The following is a 17,960-nucleotide window of genomic DNA, read 5'->3' on the forward strand; positions in this document are numbered from 1 at the left end:
TCCGTCAAGACGAGAGAAATTGCTCCATATTCTTCAATCTGGATCTTGCAGGCCATTGTTTTGAAAATGGATTGTTCCGGAAGATAGGAGGATCTGAGCTCCATATTATCAGGAAAACATGCAGGCTGAGAGGATTAGCCCACTATATTTTTCTGCCTAAGGCAAAGTACAACATGGTGACCTTCCTTATGCAGTAGGTAGTTGAACTTTACTTTAACACGGATAAAGAGAGGGAACCCTTCCTCCACTACACCTAAGGGCAGAAGGCCAGCTTTGAAGAATGGTTTTTGACACTTCTAGCTCTAGACCAAGGGTCCTCAAACTTTTTAAACACGGGCCACAGTCCCTCAAACTGTTGGAGGGCCGATTATAATTTGCAAACAACATGAATGAATTCCTATGCACACTGCATATATCTTTTTTGTAGTGCAAAAAACACTTAAAAACAATACAATAATTAAAATTAAGAACAATTTCAACAAATATGAAATTATTAGTATTTCAATGGGAAGTGTGGACCTGCTTTTGGCTGATGAAATAGGATTGTTGTGTGCTTTCAAGTCATTTCAGACTTAGGTTGACCCTGAGCAAGGCTGGGTAAATGACCTTGGAGGGCCGCATCTGGCCCCCGGGCCATAGTTTGAGGACCCCTGCTCTAGACCCTTGATGGTTCACTTACACTTCTGAACCACCATTATCCCTTAATGAAGCCATTTCCCTCTGCCTAGAGACAGGTCCAGGACATGAAGCAACGGATTTGTGGATATTTATTTAATATAATGCTTTTTTTCTGAAGGAGATACTGTCGCAGAGTAGAGAAGAGCCAATCCACATGCTTGGCTTTTTAGAGGTTTCCAGCAGCCCAACCAATCTTCGTCTTATATTGAGAAGCAAAAGAGCACGGCGAGTCTTCAAAATCCTGAGAAAAAGTAGCTTCCAGCTAGGCTGCAAAGCTATTCAGAATTGGCACGGATCATCAAGGGAGGTCCTCTTACCCTTTGCCCAAAGTAGCAATAGCACCAAGCTGCAAAGAAGCCAGCGAGTGAATGAGAGCCTCTGTCCTGCTCCATAATAGTGAGGCTCTGCCCTGGAATAATAGGCATACTTCCCAAGCCGGTCAATGTCCTTGGGCAGAGCAAAACACTCCATGAGTCTGATCCAGCAAAGCATCCAAACTGCTTTTGAGTCAAGGGAATATCTCAAGAGGAAGGGGAGGTGAGGAAGAGAGAGAGATATGGGAGCGGTGTTCTGTACCCTGGAAGAATTTGGGAGGGACAACCCCTCCTGTACTCTGGTATCTTAATTCTTGATGGTTTGGCTTTCCATGAAAGTTCACCCAAAGTACTGAATGTTAAGCATACATGTTGGATCATGCTGGATCCTGTGAATAGTGGTTCAGATCTTGCTCAGGACGCAACAGCAGGGCCAGTTCTTCATCGGAGGGGGGTACCATCATCGTAGGTAGCCTATGGATGAAAAAAAAAAGGTAGATATAAGTCTACAGGCTGTGGACTTCATCCTGCCAGGCAGGAAAAGCACAATGAAAGCACCTCCTGAGCGGTGGGAGGCAAATAGGGTTTTGAAAGCAAGGAAGGCAAGGGGGAAAGATCTGAGCGGCAAGGGAGGTGGAAAAAAAAGGCTTTTGGGAGGCGGGGGTGGGAGGAGGAACAAGTAAGAGGAGGGAAAGCTTAGAGGAGGGAGGAGAACACCATGGAGCCCCTCAATATGCTCCACAGAGACCTAAGAGAACCACTGCTCTACTGGGATGAGGTCCAGTGAAGCACACAGGCAAGGTTATTCCATCAGATTATGTACCCCTACATTTCCCCTAGGCAGGTTGGTCAAAAGGTTCCAGAACTAAACCTATACATAGAACAGTGGTTGTTTTGGACTACAAACCAATGATAGCCCCAATGGAGAGGGGAGGAGGGCATCATGAAGTTCCTCAATATGCTTCACAGAGCCCTAAGAGAACCACTGCTCTACTGTGAGGAGGTCTAGTGAAGCACACAGGCAAGGTTATTCCATCACATTGTGTACCCTCTCATCTCCCCTAGAAAGTTTGGTCAAAAGGTTCCAGAACTAAACCAATACACAGAAAAGCCATTGTTTTGGACTACAAGCCAATGAAACCCCCATAGAGGGGGGAGGAGGGCACCCTGAGTTCCTCAATATGCTTCACAGAGCACCAAGAGAACCACTGCTCTACTGGATGAGGTCCAATGAAGCACACAGGCAAGGTTATTCCATCACATTGTGTACCCTCTCATCTCCCCTAGAAAGTTCGGCCAAACAATTCCAGAACCAAACCAATGCATAGAACAGTGATGGTTTTGGACTACAAGCCAATGAAACTCCTAAGTAACAATTAGTTCCCAAACTTTGGCTATAACACAGCCAGTTGAAAGGTGGCTTTACCTCAGTGACTTTGCATGTAGAATGTCCTAAATTCAATCCTTTCTTCTCCACATAGATTTGAGAGCCCCCTTCTTAATCCGAGACATCTCCCAATCAGTTTGAACAACAATGGTTGAACAGACCAATAGTCTGATGTTATAAGACTGCTTCCTAAATTCTTATGAAGCTTCAGAACCGACATGCCACCCCATAATTCCTCTGGCACATCATTAGTAGCCACACACTCCACGTGAATCCCTCTCTCCTTTCTTCAAATTACAGGAAAGGAGATTCCACCTGAAAATTTGGAAGAACTTCCATAAGAGCTGTTCAACAGTGAAACTCTCTGCCTCAGAGTCTGGTGGAAGCTCCTTCCTTGGAGGGTTTTAAACGGAGACTGGATGGCCATCTGTCAGATTGTGTTTTTCCTGCATGGCAGGGGATTGAAGTAGACTGCCAACATGGTCTCTTCCAACACTATGGATACTATGATTCAAGGTGTACGAAAAGTATAGGCGACAGTTTTCATGTTTTAGATGCCTCACAGAGTCCCCTAGCATCCCCCCCTCCCGCCCCCAAGATTTTAAAAATTGGCTAAAAATGCCGCGGAACAATTGTCTAACTTTTGGAGAAAAGTCACTCCACTATAGTCCTAGAAGAGGCCTTTCTCTAACCATGAAGTGAACCAAAAGCCATTTCATGTTTACAATTATCCCTCTCCTGGGGTTCAGCCAATTGAAGGTAACCAAAAATTGTTGCAATGTACCTCTTACCTATGCCTCCTTATTTTAGCAGTGTCCCCTCCATGCGCCTCTAAAGGGCCAAAATGTTTCCCATTCCTGGCAGTAAGTCAGCCCCACTGTAATACTGCAAAGGGCTGAGGAACTGCTACTTCTGCTTTCATAGAACCCAGTCAACTCTTTTCATTCCCAGGAAGATTAGCATGAAGCAACAGAGGTGCTGTATTGGATGCACCACTTCCTCCAAATTATTTTTCCTTAAAAGAAACCTAAAACCGCTCTCGATATCTAAGGCTATCATATTACAGTTTCCCAAATTTGATCATATAATTTGTAAATTGGGCAAATTACTCAAATAATTGTAATGGCATTTATTAATTTATTATTTATTGACTTCATTTAGATACCACTTTTCTCCCCCAGGGGGACTCAAAGCCATCACACGGCAAGAATTCAATGCCTTACAACATATAAAAAAACCTAGTATAAAAGCAACTGTAACATATTTAATTTTAATTTAAGTTTAATTTTAATTTATAGTTATAAATTAAAATTAAACCATATTAAATAGAGAAACAACACCATCTAGACATTTAAACGTGGAATTAAAACTTATTAATATAAATATTAAAATCCCATAATCCAGAAGCTGAAGTTTGAGGCCTTTCCAAGTGTCAATTGAACATAATCCTGTACATTTCTTGCAATGCTAACTGCCTAAAGGCCTGGTCCCACATCCATGTCTTTACTTCCTTTCCGAAGACCAAAAGGGAGGACGCTGATCTAATTTCAGTAGGGAGGAGTTTCCGCAGGTGAGGGGCCACCACTAAGAAGGCACTGTTTCTCATCCTCCCAGTCACACTTACAAAGGAGGTGGGACAGAGAGCAGGGCCTCCTCAGAGGATCTTAACCTTCGAGGTGGATCATAGAAGGAGATACGTTAGGACAGGTAAGCTGTGCCAGAACTGTTTAGAGCTTTATAGGCTAAAGCCAGCACTTTGAATTGTGCTCGGTAGCAGACTAGCAGCCAGCGGAGCTGGCATAACAGGGGAGTTGGCATAATAGGGGAATTGTATGCTCCCTGTACCCTGCTCCGGTGAGCAATCTGGCTGCCTCTCGTTGGACCAATTGAATCTTCTGAACAGTCTTCAAAAGCAACCAGGTAGAGCACACTGCAGTAATCTATTCAGGATGTGACCAGAGCGTGGAGTACTGTGGCCACGTCTGACTTTCCATGGTACGGGTGCAACTGGTGCACAAGTTTTAACTGTGCAAAAGCTCCCCTGGCCACCGTCAAAATCTGAGGTTCCATGCTCAGCGATGAATCCAGGAGAACTCCCAAGCTGCGAACTTGTCTTCATGGGGAGTGGAACCCCATCCATCACAGAGTGTAACCCTATACTCTATTCAGCCTTTTGAGTGACCACAAGTGCCTCTGTCTTGTCTGGATTCAGTTTTAATTTGTTCACCTTTATCCAGAGCATCATGGTAGCCAAGCCAGGAATGCATATTTAACACTATATTTCAACCATGCCATTTTTTATAGTTGCAGCTAATCTAAACGAACTTAGAGATATTGTCTTTTGTGAGCTGCGCTCCCATTCTTATGTATCTTGCTCCCCTAGTGTCCATACATTTTGTTGGGCCTTTCCACGCAGCAAACTATCTAAAGAACCTGACTGTGGACAAATACCATTGCCTATTTTCCAAAGCAAGGTGTAGTGTGCTTCTGTCTGAATTGCTGCGAGGGAGATTTGTGGGTATCCCATATAATACAAGACTCTGCCCATGTAACAAACAGAAAGTAGAATGCATCTCTCACATTCTACTGTCATGCGGTTTCTATGAACAGGCCTGAGCACACATAATCAACCTCCGACTTAGGAACTTATCAGCTAGTCCAGAAAAAAATTATGTGAAGTTTCTACTTGGTGATGACCTTTTCCACGTGACCTTGGCGATTGCCAAGTTTCTTTCCAAGGCAGCCAGGATGAGAAAATTCCCAATTTTAGACACAGGCTGAAACAACCTGGTACTTCTTATAGACTTATACCCATGTTTTTATCCAACATGCATTTTAAGCAGTTTTAAACTGCTGAAAAATTTACCTGGTGGTACAATGGGTTAAACCCTTGTGCCAGCAGGACTGAAGACTGACAAATTATAGGTTCGAATCTGGGGAGAGCTCCCTGTGTCAGCTCCAGCCCCCCATGTGGGGACATGAGAGAAGCCTCCCACAAAGATGGTAAAACATCAAAACATCTGGGCATCCCCTGGGCAACCTCCTTGCAGACAGCCAATTCTCTCACACCAGAAGCGACTTGCAATTTCTCAAGTCACTCCTGACACACAAAAAAACACCAAAACCCATTTGTGTGTTCAATCAACCGGATATTGTTAAAATTTTAAACCTGCATATAGATTGATGGCATTGATTTGGAACATGGAAACTCCAATTCAGTATTCTGTCCTGGAATTTACCAAAATACTCTTCTCACTCTTTCTCTTTTTCCTGATGCCTAAAATGCCTATTTTTATTCTTATTTTTTGCAGGGAAATTTGAGATAGTGGTTCCTGCACATTTTGTTACATATTTTGGATTCTGTAAGGGCTAAAGACACGTTTCTTTAAAAAAAAAACCCAAGATTTAAATATGGCCAAATGGGCACTGAGTAGCATGCACAGAACCTAGATAAAATCCAGCTAACTGGGTGGTATGATAGGGCTTCCCACTAGGACTTCTGGGAAGTAATATCACCATGTTTTTGGGGTCCTTCAGTTTTAGGCCTAGAAGAATCTTTTTAACCTTTAAAAAATTAAAATGCGAAAAGAAAGTTACATTTCAGTTTGACTCTTGGCTTTTGAAAAAGATCTCCCTGTGGCCTGAACAGTGAAGGTGGGTGAATGACGGTGACTTGCAGCCCTGCAGAGCTACCTGAGGCCTATGAATCATACTTTATGTATTCCTTTTTTGTGCACTCACACAGTCTACTCACATCATATGGTTTGGGAGCATATGAAGATCGGTTGCGTACGGTGAAGCGTGCTCATTTTGCAGAGAGATGTCTGGCATATCCACATCGGTAGGCATAGGATATGAATCCATTGGGCCGAGGGGTGACTCATTTCCCAAAGAGTATGCGTAGGTCACTTCACTAGAGGAAACAAGAAATGAGTGTAAAACATGGCTAAGTCAACACATACTGGAGAAAAGGAACAAGATAATCTAACACTATATTGCAAGTGTGCATTTTAGTAACATGTACATCTTCTTTTCCACCCAATGAATTCACGATAGTTCATCTCCTCTCCTTTTATCCTCACATAAGATTGTGACTTAAGTCAGAGCTTCTTAAAAAAATTCCACTTGTGAACCCTTTCCGCCACAGAAATGTTAACATGACTCTAGGTATATAGGTATATAAAGTAGGTATAAAAATGATTTTTTTCTACTGATACTTAACCAACATTTACCAGGATTGCTTTGTTTTCATATCAGGAGTAACTTGAGAAACTGCAAGTTGCTTCTGGTGTGAGAGAATTGGCCACCTGCAAGGATGTTGCTCAGAAGATGTTGCTCAGAGTTTAAAATTCTGTACAAAAGCAATAGCTTGTAAGAGGGTTGAACGGGACTCAACCCTCTTACAAACATCCCACAGGATGTTTTACCATCCTGTGGGAGGCTTCGCTCATGTCCCTGCATGGAAAGCTGGAGCTGACAGAGGGAGCTCACTCCATTCCCCGGGCTTGCTAAACAGGCAAATTTCCCTTTTTGTGGAGTTGAACTCAAGCATTTTCTTCAGAGTCCATTGTAAACACTGCAGGTTTTTTTTTTTTTTTTGGTTTTTAAAATTTTAAATCAATTTTATATACCGCCAGTCCTCGAAGGCTCGGAGCGGTTTACAATATACACACGTGATACACTACATATAAGATCAAGAAAAACTTTGATCAACAAAATTCAAATGCCACCCTAAATAAATAAGTTTTACAAGCTCTACGAACAGCAAGTCAATCTCGGAGAGCTCATGTTCCCACTGGCAAAGCATCCCATAGATAAGGAGCCACCACTGTGAAAGCTCTATGCCTAGTAGACGTCAGGCGAATGATCCTAAAATTGGGAACTTCAAGGAGATTCTGATTGTCTGAACAAAGCAATCTTGGGGATTGGTAGGGAGTGAGGCGGTCCCTCAAGTACTCTGGCCCCAGGGCATATAAAGCCTTAAAGGTAAGAATCAGTACTTTGAAGGTAACCCGGTGCTCAATCGGCAACCAGTGCAGTTGCTGCAAGATTGGAGTGATGTGGCACCTCACTGGCACCCCTGTGAGAAGCCAGGCAGCAGCATTTTGCACTAGTTTAAGTTTCCAGATCACCGATAAAGGCAGGCCTATGTAAAGGGCATTACAATAGTCCAACCTTAGCCTGGATCACCGTGGCCAGGTGTTAACAAATTTGTGCAATTGGGTGACATTCAGAAACCTTTGTCTGTTGCCAAATTTTTCGTGACCCCAACACTGAGCTCAGGGTACTTGATTTGTGGTTGGGACCCTCAGTTTAAGAAGCAGAGATGTACATCAGGCTGACAGAGAGCGTAAAGCTAATCCACGGTTGGATTTTGGAGTTCCACGACTCCCTGCAGACTTGAAATCCCACTTCAGGTGCAGTTTGCAGTCCAAGCAGCGTGAGATATTCAGCTCATGGGAACAGACCCTCTTCTAACCACAATCCACTTATGCTTTTATTAACTCTCTGGTTCTCTTAATTTTGCATCGGAACAGGTGAGGAAGTACAAGTGTAACTTTTAGTCTCCCTCCCTCCCACTTTCTGTCTTCATTTCCTCGACACAAACAAAAAAGAGAGTTTCTTACGAATGCAACTGGGGGCTTCCATATACTGAGTTGTCAGAGGGAGACATGTGTCTGGATGATGAAATCATCAGTGATGAGCTGCTGCAAAGACAGAGCAAGAATATGTCAAATATTTGTCAAGGGAGCAGTAAACTGTAAATCCTGTCATAAGGTAGATTGGGAATGAAATAGGAGAGGTAGAGTGATATGTACAGAACAGTCACTTACTTATTCATATCTAATCATGGCATATTTTAATAACCTCATGTTTATTACCCACTGCATGTTTATCTTTCAGGAGATCTGGAAATTGTAAATGATGCTCTTCCCTTTCACAGCTGTGCATAGTATGCTAGTCAGAGAGAAGATAAGGGAGATAAAAGCTGAAGGTCACCTAGAGGGGTTCGTGGGATGAATTGGGATCTGACTGATTCACGAATGCATCTATATGCTTGCCCACAATGCCCTGCCTCATGCACAGAGGAAAAACTGTTTAAAGCTACAGACAATGCAATCGCTGTTGCCTGGTTTGGGTCAAAAATTATTTAACCGTTTGTCACTGTTAAACATAAAAAATAAGATTAAGGCAACCAGACTGATTGATAACTGGCAAATAGAGGGAGAAAACGTGTATTTCTAGGTGCAACGATTACTGCAGACACAGACTGCAGCCAAGAAGTCAGAAGACATTTACTTCTTGGGAGGAGAGCAATGACCAGTCTCGATAAAATAGTGAAGAGTAGAGACATCACACTGGCAACCAAGATCCACATAGTTAAAGCAATGGTATTCTCCATAGTAACCTATGATGCGAGAGCTGGACCATAGGGAAGGCTGAGTGAAGGAAGATAGACACTTTTGAACTTTGGTGCTGGAGGAAAATCCTGAGAGTGCCTTGGACAGTGAGAAGATACAACCAGTCCATACTCCAAGAAATAAAGCCTGATTGCTCATTAGAAGGAAGGATAGTAGAGGCCAAGATGAAGTACTTTGTCCACTTAATGAGAAGGCAGGAAGGCTTGGAGAAGACAATTATGCTGGGGAAAATGGAAGGAAAAAGAAAGAGGGGCTGACCAAGGGCAAGATGGATGGATGGTATCCTTGAAGTGACTGCCTTGACTCTGAAAGAGCAGGGAATGGCCACAGTCAATAGGGAGCTCTGGCGTGGGCTGGTCCATGAGGTCACGAAGAGTCAGAAGTGACTGAACGAATAATGCCTTTCCCTTTCACAGCTGTGTGTAGTAGGTTCCTTCTATTTTCATCAGTTTTATACTTATGTATGCAATGCTTCTGACATGGAATAAATAAATAAACCGACTCAGACATCACAGCCATTGTTTGAGTATGAGGGCCTAAGCTAAGGTTATGTTGTGACCCATTTCAGGCAACAGCAAAATCTCCAATACAACTTGCCTGTTTAAATTACACATGTTTTGTCACTTAAATAATACTGAAAATGAGTTTCATAACATGCTCTTATAAATCATCTGATTATTTTTTGCAACTGTTGGCTTGAGAATGATGGGAAGTGGGAGCAGGTTTACTTCTTACCAAGTAAAATAAATATTGCATGTCTTAAATCCTGATCTGTATACAGCGAAAATCTTGGATTTTTCCTCTTTTAAATAAAAGCTCAGCATGCAGGGAAGGAGGGTTGGATACAGACTAGGGGCACACCTACACTGCCTTATAATCCTGATTGAATTGCATTCTAATGATCAGTGTAGACTCATATAATGCAGATTGAACCTCATTGACCTGGATGAGTCTACATTGCTATATAATACAGTTCAATGCAGTTAATCTGCATTCTGAAACTGAATTATATGGCACTATAAATGGGACCTCAGATAAGGAAAAGTTGCAGATAGAGACCCCTTTACTCTCAATGCAAACCACACAGCTGCTTTTACTAACTTCTAGTCACTGAACTTTCTTATCCCAAGCTGGTTGGCTCCCCATCCCAGTCATGTATTTATTTGTTTACAACCCACAACAGCAGCATTACCAAACAACACACAAAATGACGATTTTCATATCCCAACTCCCACAGAGATGGGGAAGGGGGTGGCATACAGATGTCAGTCACACCCTAACAATGGTTTATGTAGCCAAACCTTATGATTCACTTCTGCACACAGATGTTACCTGTAGGAGGTGACAAGTTATATAAACATCAGTGTTACATGCTGCATTCTTCTACAGAGGATGTCCTTTAATTCACTCTGTATGAAGGGGATGGGATACTGTTTCTCTCCTGTCTTTGACTACTACTGTGTTTCTTTCCCTGCTCTTGCACTTAAACATATTTCAGATCCGCTGAATTCTGGCTGAGGAAACAGTAGGATTTCTGAAGTGTTGTCAGGGAATCAGCAAAACTTGCAGAGAAGTTAATATTGGAATTCTAGAGTCAGCCTTTTGCGGTCCCAACTCCTTACAAATTGGCCAACTTTTTTTGATTAAAATGCCAAGTTCATATGAATTCTACATTGTTTTAACACTTTAGTCAATGTATTGATATGTCATGATTTTTTAAACGAATTTTAATGTAGGGCGTATTTGTATTCGTATGTTATCTTTGTCTGTGGCATGAATTATTGCCAACCTGGAAGCTGTTGTGAGTCTCCTTCTGGGTGAGAGAGAGCAGGGTAAAAATACAGTAAATAAATAAATAAATAATTTAGACTCATGTGTTTACTATATTTCAATTGTTGCTCTGTGCATTTTAATACATATATTTCATAGAAATGTGTTTTTATATTTGTATTTTATATAATGTTTATGAAGGTGTGGAGCCCCTGGTGGCGCAGTGGGTTAAACCGCTGAGCTGCTGAACTTGTTAACCGAAAGGTCACAGGTTTGAATCCGGGGAGCGGCGTGAGCTTCTGCACACAGCCCCAGCTTCTGCCAACCTAGCAGTTTGAAAACATGCAAATGTGAGTAGAACAATAGGTACCGCTCCAGTGGGAAGGTAACGGCATTCCATGCAGTCATGCTGGCCACATGACCTTGGAGGAGTCTATGGACCTTGGAGGAGTCTAAATCTTCGGCTTAGAAATGGAGATGAGCACCAACCCCCAGAGTTGGACACGGACTTAATGTCAGGAGAAAACCTTTACCTTGTTTTTCACTATGTTGAGAACTGCCTCAAGCCATTAGAAGAGGCAGGTAAAAATATAACAACAAACAACAACAACGTTTTTCCTTCTAATATGGGCCGCCCTTCAATTCTAGAGCAAATAATAGGGAAATTATATTCTTCAATCAAACTTGTATTTTCTTTATTTCAAAAGGGTAACAGAAGATCATAAAGGTATTTCATAAGCAGGCTTCATTGGACTGTTTTTACACACACTTAAGTGGAAGAATTCTCAGAAAACTGCAGACTTGGCACTTACTCATATGACGGATCAGAAGTGATTCCGAGATTCAAGTTAGAATTGCTCATGGAGTTGACTTGAGGCTGAAGTGACGGAACAGGAACAGAGGAAGGTCTGAAATGAAAGACAGATTGCATCAGCATCCATTTGTTTCGCAAGGCCTACAGGATATCAAGTTCATCACTGACCAGTGCCAACAAAACGGTGGCCATGCCAAGACACAATTTGCATTTATAATTGACAATTTAAATTCCAGATCTCAGTTCATCTCACACACTTTTTAAAATGTAGGCAGTTCACATGTTCAGCTATAGAACATGGTAAATCACTGTTAGGAAATGGTTGCTTGGCTACATGGATCCTCTGATAAAGCAGAGCTCTTCTTATATTCCAAAGCCACCAAGTTATTATCTAAAACGGATGCTCCTTTCCCATCTTCATGACCTTACTGTGCCACTGTATTTAGTGCTTATGGCAGTGCCAAAGCAGTGGTGTCTTTCAGGTGTTGCAGAGGTGCTCAGTGACCCCTATGCAACTTCCTCACCTTCCATCACATCAAACTTGGAAGTTTGTGTTGTAATGTGCCATATACAGTAATACTAGTCTGGTTTCGTGTATAAAATTATCATGATAGACTTCTGGTCAGTGATAGTCAACTGAGAGTAACGTTGACTATGACTAATTGGCAATCCCATTAAGTGTGGCTTGGTTCAACATTTACTCATAGACTTCCTGATAAGATTTAACTGTTGTAGCCCTATTGTTCTACTTTGACTCCCATTATGTCTTCTGGAATCCTGGGTTTTGTAGTTTAAAGAGGGCCCTTTGAATTCTCAGCCAGAGAATTCAAACCACAAGCATTTTAAGTTGCTACGGTACTTAAAATAGAATAATAACAAAGTAGTATGATAGGACCCTTATGTGCCACTGATTTCAATGGTTTTAAACTTAAACAGAGGGATGTCATCTCTAATTTAATTGCCATGTCTCAAGGATATGCAATGCTGGGATTTGTAGTTTGGTGAGGCATCAGCATTCTTTGGCAGCCCCCTTGATGCCACAGCATTGAATCGGGGCAGTTAAAGTGGATTTATTCTACAGCATAGATGCACCCAAGGTTTTCTTTTCTATTGCTGAAAGCTTTGGTGTTCTAACACTTTTGTTTTTTAGCATGCAGCCATTGTAATATGCACCTTTTTTGGCAAAATGATAAAACGTATACTTATTGCCACTGCGTATTATATTTGCCAGCAAATTATTTTTTTGCTTTCATGGTTTTGAAAATTGAGATGTGCATTAGATTCAGTGGTGCATTAAACTAATCTATAACCATCTCCTGTGTTTGAGAGACTGCCTGCTACCATGGAGTCGGGAACTCAACTGCATTGAGTCGCCGAAACCGCATTGAGTCGCCGAATTAGGCTGAAAAATGCGGTATAGAAATAAAGCAAATAAATAAATAAATAAACCATGGTGGAGCAATGGGTTAAACCCTTGTGCTGACTGAACTGCTGACCTGAAGGTCAGTGGTTCAAATCCGGGGAGCAGGGTGAGTTCCCGTCTGTCACTCCAGCTTCTCATGCGGGGACATGAGAGAAGTCTCCCACAGGATGGTAAAACATCCTGGGCAATATCCTTGCAGACAGCTAATTCTCTCACACCAGAAGTGACTTGCAGTTTTTCAAGTCATTCCTGACATGGAAAAAAAAAGCCCATGGAGTCAAACTGGAATCAGACCTCCAATATACAATTTCAACATCCCAAGCAAGACAAGAAGAGGCAGGAGAAGTTCCCAGTGATGTCAATAAGGCAGTTTTCCTCAGAAGAGAGAGAGAGAGAAAAACATACACACTCACAGGTCCACAGTTATCCTCAATTGGGCGGGAACGTAACTGCCTTTTTGTGGTGCCTCAGCTGTGGAAGAAAACAGACATCATATTCACCCCATCCTTGCACAAAACAAGGGCCATTTTCTGCCATCAAAAGTCTCAAGTCCTGTCCCATAAGTAGTTAGTTCATATATTTGCTCTGAGGAGATCAAATAGGCTTTTTTGCTTGACCTATCTGATGTAACAATGCTTAAACTTGGACTTGGGGAAGGAAGGAAGTTGGCCAAAGATATACCTTTCAGACCACCATGCCATATTCCGAATGGGAACAGCAGTTCACAAGACAAATTGTTTCCTCAATATTTCCAGTGAGGTTTGGAATGAGGAATGGACTCAGCTTGCCAGTCTGCCTGTGCTACACTTAGAGTATTATCATACCATGCCATTAGAGAACTGCAACGATCCTAAATTCCCACTGGCACAACAGCATTTTTAAACAATACCATCACTCTCTCTTGCTACATTGTAGGGTCACTGAAAGGGGGGTGTTACTGTAGAAATGATCTGCTAATGAACCCCTTTGCCTGTCACAAATCTGTAATCATTTCAGATGCGGATTTTTCATTGGGGTTTTCTTTTGTTAGGTTAGGTTATCTTTCCTTTAAGAATTCTCAAAGAAATCTCTGGCAGAAAACTTCTGTTTTGGCCCTCTCATAATTTCTGATTGGGGGGGGGGGTGTGTGTGCTGTTAAATCATTATACTTTATAGCACAGCCTACGTCATACTGCTGTAGTACTATGATGGAGATATATCTATCTATCTATCTATCTATCTATCTATATATATATGTTTATTCATTCAGTCGCTTCCAACTCTTCGTGACCTCATGGGCCAGTCCACGCCTGAGCTCCCTGTCAGCCATTGACACCACCCCCAGCTCCTTCAAGGTCAAGCCAGTCACTTCAAGGATACCATCCACCCATCTTGCCCTTGGTAGGCCCCTCTTCCTTTTCCCTTCCATTTTTCCCAGCATCATTATCTTCTCCAAGCTTTCCTATCTTCTCATTATGTGGCCAAAGTACTTCATCTTTGCCTCTAATACTTCGTATCCTTCCCTCCAGTGAGAAGTCAGGCTTTATTTCCTAAATTATGGACTGGTTTGATCTTCTTGCAGTCCAAGGCACTCTCAGAATTTTCCTCCAACACCAAAGTTTAAAAGGATCTATCTTCCTTCACTCAGCTTCCTTTATAGTCCAGCTTTCACATTCATAGGTTACTACGGGGAATACCATTGCGTTAACGATGCAAATCTTTGTTGCCAATGTGATGTCTTCTGATTCCCTGGTTTCAGTCTGACTGCAATAATCTCCATGCTTAGAAATACGAAGTCTGTCACCACTGCCTCCACTGTCACCACTGCCTCCACATTCAATCAATCTGGTTGCCATAATCTTGATTTTATTGATGTTAAACTGCAACCCAGCTTTTGCACTTTCTTCTTTCACATTGGTTAGAAGGCTCCTCAGCTCCTCCTCACTTTCAGCCATCATAGTGGTATCATCTGCATATTTAAGGTTGTTAATATTTCTTCCAGCAATTTTAACTCCAGCCTTGGATTCATCAAGCCCCGCACATCACATGATGTGCTCTGCATACAAGTTGAATAGGTTGGGGGAGAGTATACAGCCCTGCTGTACTCCTTTCCCAATCTTGAACCAGTCTGTTGTTCCGTGGTCAGTTCTTACTGTTGCTACTTGGTCGTTATACAGACTCCTCAGGAGACAGACAAGGTGGCTTGGTATGCCCATACCACCAAGAACTTGTCACAATTTATTATGATCTACACAGTCAAAGGCTTTAGAATAGTCAATAAAACAGAAATAGATGTTTTTCTGAAACTCCCTGCCTTTCTCCATTATCCAGCAGATATTGGCAATTTGGTCTCTTGTTCCTCTGCCTTTTCTAAACCCAGCTTGTACATCTGGCAACTCTCTCTCCATGTATTGTTGGAGTCTTCCTTGCAGGATATTGAGGATTACCTTACCAGCATGAGAAATAAGCACCACTGTATGAAAGTTTGAACATTCTTTAGCGCAGGGGTCCTCAAACTAAGGCCCAAGGGCCAAATACGGCCCTCCAAGGTCATTTACCTGGGCCTCGCTCAGGGCCAACCTAAGTCTGAAATGACTTGAAAGCACACCACCACCACCACCACCACAACAACCCTATCTCATCAGCCAAAAGCAGGCTCACACTTCCTACTGAAATACTAATAAGTTTATATTTGTTAAAATTGTTCTTCATTTTAATTATTGTATTGTTTAAAAGTGGGGTTTTTTTTTCCACTACAAATAAGATATGTGCAGTGTGCATAGGAATTCATTCATTTTTTAAATTTTATAATCCAGCCTCCAACAGTTTGAAGGACTGTGACCTCACTCTCTGTTTAAAAATTTTGAGGACCCCTGCTTTAGTGTTTCCCTTTTTTTTAGTATGGCGATATAAGTGGATTTTTTCCGATCTGATGACCATTGTTCTGTTTTCCATATTTGCTGACATATGCCATGCAACACCTTGACAGCATTATCTTTCAAGATTTTTATACACACACACACACACACATACACACACATATGTATATAGGTAAACCAAGCAGGGGGTGGTTGAAGGAGTCAGTAGTAATGCCATTTATGTGGACAAAACGTGCAAATGACACTCATTAAGTGCAAATACAGCAAAAGTCTGATAGAGATAACATCTACACTCTCAGTTACTCACCATTAAGATGCCTTCTGAAAGCTTCAGTTTTGGGCCTGTCGGGATACAGTGTCTGAATCTGCAACAGATCCAGAACGCAGTGGGCAAGAGAACGGATGGACAGTTGCTTTGCCGTGAAAGGTTGGATGTTCTCCACCTGAGTGGAACCTGAGCCAAGTGAGGAGAAAGCAAAACCAGAAGAAACCGAAACGTAAGCCCAAAGCAGAAGGCATATCTTCAATACACCAATGTACCCTAGCAATGTCCCCCTCCCCTCACAAAACTCTATCCTCACACAGAATAAACTCTGCTATGTACAGTAAGCAGCAGGGTACCTTCCTGAATATGGGTAAGGTAAGACAAACCCTCTCTACTTTTGTTGGAAATAGCAACCTTCCACTAGTTGTTTACTGTGTATATAATTCAGATTGCTTACTGTATTGTATGTGTATGTGTTGGTTTGCAGTTTTCCTTTAACTCTTTGTTGTGGGAGGGGCTACAGACCATGTGATCAGGTCTGGGCTTGTTCAGGACTCAGACTCCATTTTAGAACAGTTTTGCTTTAGACTTCAGTAGGAAAGGTATGCTAAGAGACTCTGTAGGACTTTCAGACTACACAGAGACTCTATGAGACTCTCGGAACAGAGAGATGCTTTAGATTATGGACTGTTGATTACAATAAGGATGCCTTGGGTTATCGACACAGAGAACTGGATGTATTTGTAACTGGATGTATATGCAAAGTACCTCTGTGCTCTTTTTGTTTTTTGTCGTGTCAAGAGCATCCTGTTGTGAGAGAATTGGCCGTCTGCAAGGACGTTGCCCAGGGGACGCCCGGATGATTTTGATGTTTTATCATCCTTGTGGGAGGCATCTCTCATGTCCCCGCATGAGGAGCTGGAGCTGATAGAGGGAGCTCATCTGCCTCTCCCCGGATTCGAACCTGCGACCTGTCGGTCTTCAGTCCTGCCAGCACAGGGCTTTAACCCACTGTGCCACCGGGGGCTCCATTCAGCACCTCTGTGCTGAATACATGAAATTTGCGAGTAAACCAACTGTGTTAGTTTTAAAGGAGTCTGCTTATTTTTGTCTCTTGAGAACATGATTTAAAGGCAAATATATTTTAAGGGAGAGTAGACATTTTTGGGTAACTAAAAAGAACACTTCTGAAACTCTGCTGTATGTATGTATATATGCACTGGCATATCTTTGTCCCTAACAGATCAAAGACATACCTAGGCACATCAGTTAAACAGCTGGGAAACCTGATTGCCTTGCATGAATGCCATTTCCCAAAAGTTTATGTCTCCAACAGGTCATACTTTTACTAAGAGATTATAGCATCAATTTTCCAAAGGTTGTAACTTCTAACAAGGTCATGCCTTTTCAAAGATTACAAAATGTCCAAAAGGTTATGGAGAATTCCATTTTCCAAAAACCTTTTCACTCTGGTTTTGCACTATAGGTTACACAGAAGGAATGATCAAGCGGGGAAAACTTGCCACCAATATCTTGCACAGATATATTTGGGCGTTTGGGGGGTGGGTGGGAGGGTGAGAGAACTGCTGACAAATGTTGTGTGGTTTGTATCAGAAGGAAGTCTCCTTAAGACAGTGTGGGTGGGCTGATTCAGAGCAAAAGTCTAGAACAGAGATAAAATGGCAATAGAAAAATCAACAACCCACCCTCTCTCGTGGAGATTCAGGCACCCTATGTCTACCATTATAGCTGAGAGAACAGGGAAAGAGAGCAGTTGTCTCATACAAAGTCATACCATCCTGGTAGCAGGTAACATAAGCGATGCTGATGCCACCAATCTCAGAGTCACTGAAGCGGAGCAAGAAAGTACCCACTGGAGCATTGCTCAGGCAACTGAAAACATATTGCTTGCTGATAAAACCCACGATGAGTCTGTGTGGGACAAAGAGAGGGAGGCAATAGAAAGAAATGAAAAGAATGGGTCAATATACATCATTGCAATATTTGCAGATTGATATTTACAACTGAA

The 17,960-nt window shown here is 42.1% G+C and overlaps 1 protein-coding gene across 4 annotated transcripts in view; it reads right to left on the minus strand.

The window, feature by feature from the left end:
* Positions 1–750: 750 nt before the first annotated feature.
* The window catches only part of STAT6 (signal transducer and activator of transcription 6), an 85,257-nt gene continuing 68,047 nt past the window's right edge, over positions 751–17,960 (minus strand). For 3 of the 4 annotated variants that reach the window (XM_067464238.1, XM_060763016.2, XM_067464237.1), the window contains 7 exons: positions 17,727–17,863; positions 15,974–16,120; positions 13,222–13,279; positions 11,384–11,479; positions 8,007–8,087; positions 6,134–6,292; positions 751–1,466 (listed from right to left, as the gene is read on the minus strand). In XM_067464238.1, the coding sequence (XP_067320339.1) occupies positions 1,370–1,466; positions 6,134–6,292; positions 8,007–8,087; positions 11,384–11,479; positions 13,222–13,279; positions 15,974–16,120; positions 17,727–17,863 (775 nt within the window). In that variant the 3' untranslated portion in view covers positions 751–1,369. The remainder of the gene's footprint in view (positions 1,467–6,133; positions 6,293–8,006; positions 8,088–11,383; positions 11,480–13,221; positions 13,280–15,973; positions 16,121–17,726; positions 17,864–17,960) is intronic. The other variant, XM_067464239.1, reaches the window with a different exon arrangement.

This window comes from Anolis sagrei, chromosome 2, assembly GCF_037176765.1.
Source record: "Anolis sagrei isolate rAnoSag1 chromosome 2, rAnoSag1.mat, whole genome shotgun sequence".
Classification (NCBI taxonomy): Eukaryota; Metazoa; Chordata; class Lepidosauria; order Squamata; family Dactyloidae; genus Anolis; species Anolis sagrei.